At 32.4% G+C, this 10,853-nt stretch overlaps 1 protein-coding gene across 2 annotated transcripts; it reads right to left on the bottom strand.

The window, feature by feature from the left end:
* Positions 1–290: 290 nt before the first annotated feature.
* Positions 291–10,624, bottom strand: LOC140056326 (G1/S-specific cyclin-E-like). 2 transcript variants are annotated; one of them, XM_072101665.1, is made up of 11 exons: positions 10,540–10,624; positions 8,668–8,711; positions 8,289–8,397; positions 7,958–8,011; positions 7,215–7,535; positions 6,671–6,817; positions 6,325–6,420; positions 5,693–5,839; positions 4,961–5,072; positions 4,452–4,609; positions 291–2,628 (listed from the first exon to the last, which is right to left on the bottom strand). In XM_072101665.1, the coding sequence occupies exons 2-11, from the start codon at positions 8,679–8,681 to the stop codon at positions 2,506–2,508; spliced, it is 1,281 nt and encodes a 426-aa protein (XP_071957766.1). In that variant the 5' UTR covers positions 8,682–8,711; positions 10,540–10,624; the 3' UTR covers positions 291–2,505. The 2 variants fall into 2 exon arrangements, with proteins under 2 accessions (XP_071957766.1, XP_071957768.1); XM_072101667.1 differs by lacking the exon at positions 10,540–10,624 and adding an exon at positions 10,106–10,131.
* Between the last annotated feature and the right edge of the window lie 229 nt (positions 10,625–10,853).

Below are 10,853 nucleotides of genomic sequence, written 5' to 3'. Positions count from 1 at the left end.
GACAGAGCTATACTTGTGTAATTGAACAGATTGAGTTACAATATTGTCTGTGGTACTTTTAGTCGAGATCAAAATGATCTCTGTTGTTACTTGTTTGCAAAGCTATCCCCATTATTGGGGACATTTCGCCGTCATTGACATTATGTTGACATAGCACAACAATGAGAGACATTAAGAAGATGTCTTCTTTAATAGGAGTTCTGCTGTAGTGTTATTACACTATACCACTAATACATTAATAGAATGTGCTATAAGACACTAGGAAATAAATTAAAATGTATAAATATTATGTCAGAAAGAAAAACGCAAAGAAAACATACTTTATTTCGTAAAAACTTTATTGACAAATTCTCAACTGCCGGGGCTGGTTACCACTTACTTAAAAAATCACACACTCAGTACATCAAAATTCATTCAAAGACAATTTTGTAAAAAATAAACTATTAAATAGTTAAAATTTGATTGTTCCCCTTTTTTAATACTACATTAAAAAATATTTTCTAAATTTAAAAAAATACAGTATAAAAATCACTTCAATTAAAAAATGAGGTTACATATAAAACAATGTTGTGTTTTGTATTTCATTGAACTATAAAACACAATATTATGGAAATGACTTTACTGTATAATTAACTGAATGTTACTACTGTACGTTAATATAATGCTTATGAATGCAAAATTAATCACCATTCAGCACCTTTTATGTTAAGTACAATTAATTCTGAATATTAATAAATAGTTAAACACACAAAAGCATTCATATTTAAGATGTTACCATTAGCAGAAAGAATTACATATCTCTTACAAATTATAAGAACACAACGTCAGAATATTTAATGTTATGAATTTGATGAAAGCTAAAATTACATTTAATAAAAAATTAATTTAATTGTAAACTGAGTGGTATAAGACATTTTAAAAATTTGCTAAAACAAATGTCATATTCATAAAATGTAGTACTGAACCATACCACATGGTTTTATTCAAACCATATCAAAATAATTTGCATATTTTAAAACAATTTGCATATTTGTAAACAATTTGCATATTTTTAAACAATTTGCATAATTTAGCATTCAAATGATAGTTAGCATTTAATAATAAGTTTATTTACATATTTTATGGTAACACTTTAAATTGCTAAACATACATTTTTTGTACAAATTACTACCACCCAGTTGGGAATTAACCAAACAAAAATATTTGGCAGAAATGATATGGATCTAAGGTTATCTACACTGCAAAAATAGTTCAATTTAAATACAACATTTTAAATAAAACATAACCCGTTTAGTTTATTTTTTACTGTACATGTATATAATAAGAAATATTTATATATTAATACAATTAAATAATTTTCTAAAGAAAAATACAAGTGGCAGACGGTTACTTTCACTAATACAATATATAAACAAATACCACTAAAAGAATGTATACATCTAGGTACATAAAATAGCATGTCCACTGATTGTTTCATCTGGGACGGACTGATCGAGTTGCTATTTACGAATCTTAGGAATTGACACATGCTAGTCATCTGTTTGCCAGTTCACCGCACTTTCTTGGAATTTGAAGTTTTACAAAATACCCACAGTACTGCTTGATGTTTAGTGCATTTTTATCAATCAAAATTGTCATTGTCTGTAACCAAATTCTCATTACTTTACTTTATCATATTGTCAATATTTGTAGCCATTGTCATTGCTTGCGACCAAATTGTCATTGCTTGCAACCAAATTGTCATTGCTTGTGACCAAATTGTCATTCCTTGTGACCAAATTGTCATCAGTTGTACTGATCTCAATGAAGATATGCCTGGAAATGCAAAATCATCATCATCTACCGACAAGGTTGAGTCAATTAGAGATGCCAAAGTCTATCTTTGAACTATACATCTGTTGGTAGTCAGAAAATTGCAATGTAATTCATGGTATCTTGTATTTACATCCTCAAGCACGGTTCACATCCAAGCTCTGCAACTTCTACTTTGATTTCCATCCTCAAATATGGTTCATGTCCAACCTGTACAGCTGTTGCTTTGATTTCCATCTTCAAGTATGGTTCACGTTCCAGCTGTACAGCTGTTGCTTTGATTTCCATCCAAGCACGATTCACATCTAAGTTGTAAAGCTTTTTCCCGTTGATTTCAATCTAAGCACGGCTCACGTCCAAGCTGTTGCTTTGATTTTCATCCTCAAGTACTGTTCACATCCAAGTTGTACAGCTTTTCTTTGATTTTCATCAGGTATGATTCGAATACACAAAATTGCTTTATCTTTTATCTATTCTATCGTGTGGCAAATATTGCAACTCTGAATCATGTGAGCAACGCATGCTTGTAATCTCGCATTTGGACATTGTCATATATAGTACTGTATGACATGTCATTATGTTATAGTGACTTCAAATCCTACAATCACAATTTACAAAATAAAGAACAAAAACTGAATCTTGTCACATCTACAAAGACTAAACTTCATGCATGAGCGCATCAATCCATCATCATCATAAACACTGCTCGTGCCTTTTCTTACTACTTTGTGGTGGTGTTAGGATGCCTTGCATGAATACTGGACTATTGTTGTTCAATAAGTTATGTGTATCTTTCGCTACATCTTGGGCTTTATCCTACAAAACAAAAGATATTGGAAAAAAATGATTTCTGTTTTTGTTAGGCAGGACAAGAAAATATACAAGGATATAGTTGTGTACAACATCCTGCAATGATATGTTTATTCATTTTTTTTTTTTAAATATATGTACTGTAGCACTTTTGAAAGTTTGTTATATACCAAAGAGTACTGCAATTTCGTTTTGGGATTTCATTTTTTTTACACAGTAAGTGTATGAGCGAAAAAATGCTAGGCTGTTGTTTACTGATCACACACAAGGAACCTGTAGTTTCATGCGTCTATAATTAATTTATTCTGCGTCCAAAATTGGAGCCCTGCCTTATGAATGGCTTAGGCCTTAGCCTTCCATTAATTTAGGTGTGACAATGAAACAAATGTTTTATATTTATTAATGAGAAAGATGAAAATTGTTTATATTTTCATCTTTCAGATCATAAAATTATTCGTTCCATTTTATTACTCATAAACATTCATTTGTATGATATGCTTTTGTTGTGTAGATTGGTATTTCAGCAACACAAACAGCTTGAGATGTATTTATAGCCGACACTAATGTATTGAGGCAAATTTGAAATTCATTTAAAATATGTAATATGGATGAAATGATGCTTTTTTTTTTCAAATATGGAATACATTAGAAAACAGTATAACTATAAAGCAACCAGGATTTATGTTTACTAATAATAATAATAATAATATCCTGGATTTATATAGCGCCTAATGTAAGGAAACCTCTAAGCGCTGAACATTATTACCCCAGTCATTTTTTTTGGATCAAACATGTAATCAGCGCAAAGTTGTGTCTTGATCTAACCGGGTACCCATTCATACACCTGGGTGGAGAGAGGCAAACGTAAGTAAAGTATCTTGCCTACAGATACAAGCAATGCGGCGAGAGTTGGATTCGAACCTCGGTCTCGCGATCAGTAGTCCAACGTCCAACACACTGCGCCACACGCCCTCACAATAATAATAGCTATTCTGACCTTACATGCTTAATTTTAACATGCAATTTCAATAGAATTTTTTTTACTGAATATGACCACTTTTTTGGACAAAAAATAGCTAATATTAAAATTAATTATTTTTTAGTTTTTGGTGGGACGCTATGCCAAATTAAGATGGCTGGAAGATCTCAAAATAACCTGGATGAAATAAACGGTAATGGTTGGTTCCACCCACCTAACACCCAGCACACCTACACCATCAACAAATTAGGTACCCTCAACACATACATGGAAAAATCAATTGCTGGATTAAGCAACAAGGACATGTTTTTTACTTTGAAGGGTCTATGGATTATAATAGTGAGACAATAACAATAGGGTGTGAAGATTACACAACAAAGACATCATTGCATCAACAATTTGTTAGTGAGGGTATTTGTTGCCAACATGTACTAAAGCTTTAGAAAGTGGAAACTAACATTGTTAATAAACAAAGCAAGGTCAATTTTATTTTCCCTTTAAGTGTGTTACTATAACACACCTTTTTCTTTACTTAATATTGTTTTGTGGAAATTGTTAGATGGTGTTGATTAATATGAATATGTTCTTGTATATATTTTAAATAGTAACATTGTAAATATTTTTATTTTTTGTTAGTATAGCGATTTTTACTGTTTTAGTTTTCAGAAAACAAGACCATATGTAAACAAGTGCAATAGCTATGCATCATACAGTATTTTTTTTTATCCTGTATAAATATATTTTTTTTAAAATAAAATGATTAATGTCTAAATATAAAGTATTTCTGAGGTAGAATACTTTGTTGGTAAATAATGTTTCTGTGTATCTTTATCTACACAAGTAAACTTACCAGCAAAGCTAAATCATTAACATGAGTTTGAATGTTGTGCGAATCATCGTTTGTGATGTTCGGGAACATTTTTAATTTTGCTTGGCCAGCTTCACGTATTGTCATTGCAAAGCTTGTCATCCATTGCACGCACGTAGCTATGTCGTCCCACTGAAGACCTACAAAAGATTATCAGATTAGGCAACATTTAAAATGCGAAGGAAGTCTGTGGTTTAAAGATCAGTGATAATATTGATTACAGGGTGAACATTGTGAGTCCTTTTGTGTTTTGCAAAGGAAATGCCTAATCAATTTATCTAGAAATTCACTAATCATTAATAAATAATTCTGTACTGGCTGGAAGATAAGGAATTACACACAAGACTAATAACCATCATTTGGGATTAACATGATCCTACTTACTGCAGTAGTGGTTTTGTGGGGTGGATGCAACCTGTAGATGAGAATTAACGAATATGGAAGGAAGGCATTGAAATAACGTTAGGCTAGGCCCAAGAATTATGGCTTACTTGTGACTTGGTAGGTAAGCTGCTCGGAAGACAGATGATAGAATGCTGAAGCTGCTATTGTACTATTATGAAATTGCAGTGAACTAATATCCAAGGTACATAAATCAATTAACTATATAAAGATAAATGAAAAATGAAAGATAAAACAATAATTGCTGGAAAATATTTAATATAATATGTGAAACACAACGCTAATACATGTGTTTTTCTCATATTAAATACAATACAAGAATATGAACAACTATTACTAATAATAAAAGAATAGAAAATACATCAGAGTGTGCCCTTCAAAACAATAAGGATACAGTAACTTCTGTGAAAACTGTAACGCATTGCAGTCATAAAATAATATTGTGATAGCTTATGCATGGAGGTATAAAAAACCTCCATAGCTTATATGACTACAAAAAACTTTCTTATTTCAGAAATGCATACACATGCCCATGCTCTGTTTATTTGAACAACTTTAAAACAGTGGCATTCACAAAATCAAAAATGAATTACACTCTGACTCTGGTTCATTGGGGTTTGATGTGGTTTATTTTGGTTCAATTTGACATGCAAAAACTATGGTGCGGTCAAATATAACCATAAAACCAAACAACAACAAATAACACATGTAAAGGTACATGACAACAGTTACTTACTATACTCCTACAAAACACAAACAAAAAATCAATGTATTATTGTAATGAGGTGTACAGAACAGAACACAATGAAAACAATACTTACTTGGGCTATTTCTACAAATGCTGCTTGTGAGTAATTTGGGAAGACAAAGTTGGAATTATTTTGAATAATTTCATCTACATTGCACAATTGAAGATAAGTGTTCAGCCAGGCATTGGCTGTAACTGGAGTTAACTCCCAGTTTAAGGCCTGTAATGAAGATACAAATTATATGATAAAAAATACATCATTATTTGTCTAGTTTAGCTGAAAGCCTATTTTTCCTCCATGCTAATTCATTGTGCACATGTGGGGACAGGCTTCCTTACTTCATTCTTTGAAATATTTTGTGGGATTCAAAAGACGTAGATCCTAGGCCCTTACCAAGCTCTCTTTAGGCCCTGTTGGGGCTTAGTTACTAGCAGGGTAAGTTGGTTTCATGGGTGGGTCATCACTAACTTTGGTGGGTAGGAACCAACAAGGGTAAATAGCAGAGCGTGAAGGAGCCTTTATTGTCTTTACCTACATCTGTTATTAAATGAGATATAATGTAAGGAACTGGATCTGGGTTTTTAATGGGGCAAAAAAATAGTAGTACAGAACAATATACTGAATGTAGAGAACAGACCCACATGGTCTGAACAACTGTCTTTAATTGGAGAAACCTGTTAGAGAATAGTATGCAAGCCCTTTACCTTTAACATTACAAGTTCTTGGTCTAGTATTTCAGAATCTGTACAAGCACCATCAGTTACATACGCAAATTCTGTAAGTTTTGGTGGATAGATTTCCTGCAATAATAGAAACATAATATCAGTTCACACACGTTCATTTACTGAAGAATGTTAGCTGATTCTTGAGAGAGTGTATGGTGTAATGGTATACAAATAATGAATGTGCAATGTGGTAAATAAATTTATTAGGTGAAAGATGGAAGGTTATATTTTTAAGCAAAGCCAGCTAAAACATATCTGGATGTTTTTCAAGCTTGACTGCTCGATAACGAGTGTGTGTAAAGACTATATAAATTGAAAATCTTACCTCTAATTTGGCAGCAACAAATAATGCTGTGATTCCTATAAGTTGCAGTTTATTCTTTGGAATATTAGTCTTAACCGATAAAAACCTATCAATAAAGTCCATAGCTAGGTAATAGGTTTCCCTGTGTAATTTGTAAACTTCACTAACCTATAGATGAATATAGGAAAATAATAACAGGAATAAATGTGTGGAGGTACTGTATTTTGGGTACATGTTTGCCATAGTTCAGCATACAATGACTAACAAATGCCTCTATAGGCTAAGTTATAGTAAGGCCTAAATATCCCAGTGCCAAATGTGTGTCTTTTGTTTTGAAATAGTGGGGCCTAGAACTTAACCTAATGTACTATCTTTTGCACAGCAAATTTCAAAATTTAGGATCCCCTTGATTGCATGCCTCCCTGACTTCAGATGGCTTGATGTTGAACATGATTAATTCGAAATGTAATAATTTAAAATCCAACAAAAATATTATGCAATTGTTTAAAATGAGAAGTTGTATTTCTAATAATTTCAATAATATTCAGACAAACGATGGTCATACCTCTATTAACCAATCTAATAATATAGCTCGCATACGAGTTTCTAGATTAGGGTGTTTATGTAGGTAGTTCCCGTCGCATTTATTCATGTATGAGTTTTCCTGCTCGAGCATGAACCGCCACACATCTTGATGATCCGCCCAGTTTAACGTTGGTAATGGTGATGACCTAAGCGTAGATGGGGTCGGGAAGAGGTTCTTGAAACGAAATATCGAGCTCTTCTCACAAAACTCCGGTGTTGTAGGTGGGTTAGGGTTAAACTGCGCAGGGATGATTGTACTAGTTGGTACACCAGTTGTCTCGGAGATTGGGATCCAGCAAGTCTAATGAAAAATTAATTAAATGATTAATATACAGTACACTACAGTATGAACCCTCTTTTGAAGCGAATAAAACAAGGTGCAACATAATTACAAACTCCTATTTAAGGAAAACCCCTATTAAGGTACACTTTGTTGGGTTTTGTAGGTATTCCCTAAAGCTTAATTCCCACTTGGACGCAATGCGCCAATGTAACCGCAATGCAAATGCAGTTCAGATAAGCCAAAGTGATTGGTCAATTTATTTGAATTGCGCTAGCATATTTGCATTTCGACCTAGTTGGAACCAAGCTTTTAATAGGTGTTCTACCTGTAGTATGATCTGGTGATTGACCGTTTTGTAACCCGATGTCAAAGGGCAGGTTAGTGCTTGAACAATAAGTAAATTATGGAAGTTGATATTACAAACAAAATATTATTTATACCTGTATTTGAAATTGCTGTCTTCTCTTCTGAATTTCCATACTTCTGATATCCGCCTTAAAACAAAATTAAATCATTAAACTTGTGAATAAAATTTGCCTAACAATCAAATAAAGTAATTTTGTGGGTGTTGGATAAGGTCAGCATTAGAAATTTGTAAAGCGGTTTCATGGGATGAGCGCACAAGAATACACCAAGCTGACTGGTCCTGGTCCTAAGCTGACACTAAATCTTATAAAACATTTGGGTGGTATAAATTTAGATTTGGCTAGTCTAAGCAAAAAACAGACTTCAAGTAATAAGGCATACCAACTAATTATTAGTATATCTCACCTCTCCAATCATGTCTTTAGCCTTGCGCTTTCTAGTGCAGATCTTAAAGTCTTCTTCTGTGATGGTACAGGGAGCTTGCACTACCCTCTGCTTTGCTTGCAATCTTCCACTAAAATAAAAATGAGCCTAGAAATTTACTTATCAATTACATATACTGGTTTCACAGATACTGTATGAGAAAGGAATAGGGGAGGGAGAGATAGGGGAAGTTATAAAGTTGTATACCAAGATGTTATTTTCTTTAATGGGTACTTTTTAGGCCATTTTTTTTAAGGTAAATTTTTAAGTTTTCAACCTTTTTGGGTTTCCTATTTTTTTCATGCACACTTTCCAAATACTGAATGTACGTGTACAAAATAATAATACAACTATAGCATACCTTCTTCTTGACATTATCTTTAGTAAACAATAGATTATAATAACCTAAAAAATAAATAGAAAAATGTGTTAGTATTGAATAAATTGACTTCTATAAACCGAGTTATTTAATTAATTTATTTAATCGTATTTATTTTCAAACATTTTATGCCATGCAAAATTGAAAAACAAATGATTATTAGTGTAACCATCATGAAAAAAAACTATTATTTTACGAGGAACCAACATGCATGCCTACCAGTGTGTTCGCTGATGAATGACTAACACACAAGGTGATAAAAGCTGTAGCATTTTAAAACAATTACACCCTTTATTATTATCATTGATGGTGCAGATAACAAAAGCATGGAAAAACAATGGCAATGAAAGAGTTACAAAGACTGTGGTGGTACACCTCAAGTCAAAAAAAATATTCTTTTATTAAATTAAACTTATGTTTATTTTAAAATCTACTTATTTGGACTTTCAATTCTGATCTGTTTAAATGTTACTGGTCATATGGGTGCAGTTAAAAGACTCGGTTTTGGCCGTGTTTCCCCAGCCAAAAATCAACCAGTAATTAACCGATGAATTTTCTGTGTGGAAACCGGGCTTAATTGCACTCGTTAAAAATTAACCAATAATTGTCTCATTCAAATCAGATAATTATCACATAAATGCAATTTTCAACCTTTGACCTGAAGGACAAATCGTTACGTTTGGACTCATTGGTTTTTCGGTAAAATTTGATCATGCGCACTTTATTTTGTTATTAATTATCTGACTTGTTAAAAAAAATTAAATTTGTTTTGGTTGTGGAAACACGGTCTTTTTGACAGATTGAAATGATGTAAACGTAATGCAAAATCCAGTAGAAATATATGCAATATTTCGGTCATACAAAGACTTTTTTCACATAGTTTTGTAGTTAGTAAAACAGATTAATAATTAAAATTTTATTTTTATTAATTCAGAGACATTCAATATTCAGAGTAGGCCTAGTATAGCAACAAATACAATTTATTTTTGGGGGGAACAAGAACACTCACTGTACTGCTGAGTGTACTGTACTGTAGGGGTAATCGTACTGTAGCTAGGCTACCTACCTGAAATACAATATCTGGATTAAAAATAAAGATATAATTATTAACAACGTTATCATGAAAAATTGAATAAATATATAAAAATCTTAAAATATTTAGAATTTTTTCTACAGGAAGTATTTTGAGACAAAGAGTTGGATAGGAAGCTGGGATACCGGTACAATAAGATTCAGGTTTTGTCAGGCTTAGCCGCCTTCTTCGACAGCTTGCACAGAACGACCTATCTTTGATCGATTTATTTTCAACTTAAAAATATATAACACAGCACAAATCTTACTTAAATATATAGATTATAACCTTATTTATCAATTCCCTTAGTTTTATAACAAATTATAGCCGATAAGTGAAGAAACTTACATTTATTGAAGAACTTTCTAACAATCGATGCTGCCTTAACAGATCCCGCCAGCGCCAATAAGCCAGCTATACAACGCAGCTGTGTCTGCGCATCAGCTGCCAGGCCAGCCGTAGGATGGCGTTTTTGCCGCGAAAACCCTCACATAAACACCATTATTTTCACAATAAATATACTTCAATTTTTAAAATTAATAACTGAATGTAGTTTAAATATTATCTGTTATGTGATTTGTAGTAAAAAAATTTCAAAATTAAGAGCTTAGTTGATAAAATTACAACCTTTGTTTACCGTCCTCTTTCGCGGGCGCGCTCAATTGTTCAAAACAAGTTATCAAATATGCAAAGACATTTTTTTGCAAACACAAGACCGTTGGAAAAAAATAAATTGTACAAATACGAACTAGAATGAATTTGGATGTTAACTTATAGCTTACCTTTTCTAAATTATACTTAAATGATGAATTTCAGTACGTTTAACGGAGCTAACTTTGAAATTGAATTTCCTTCCCGCCGGCCGGTTAAATGGTTCACTGAGTTTATAAGACATTTGTAACAAGACAGTTGATTGGTCAAAAAGTGACAGCTGTACATTTTTTCTCTGATAACAAACTTTCTATGTTACTACTATATTTATTCGCGAATACACGTTGTTCGGAAGGGTTTTCATTTAAAATATTAGGGTGAGTGTATTCGAGGTAGGCGTTTTCTGGGTGTAATTAATATGGTCACATGTATAATCAAATCAATT

This window comes from Antedon mediterranea, chromosome 8 (assembly GCF_964355755.1).
Source record: "Antedon mediterranea chromosome 8, ecAntMedi1.1, whole genome shotgun sequence".
Lineage (NCBI taxonomy): Eukaryota > Metazoa > Echinodermata > Crinoidea > Comatulida > Antedonidae > Antedon > Antedon mediterranea.
The sequence above is the reverse complement of the archived record's forward strand: the minus strand, read 5'-3'. Positions and strand labels throughout refer to the sequence as shown.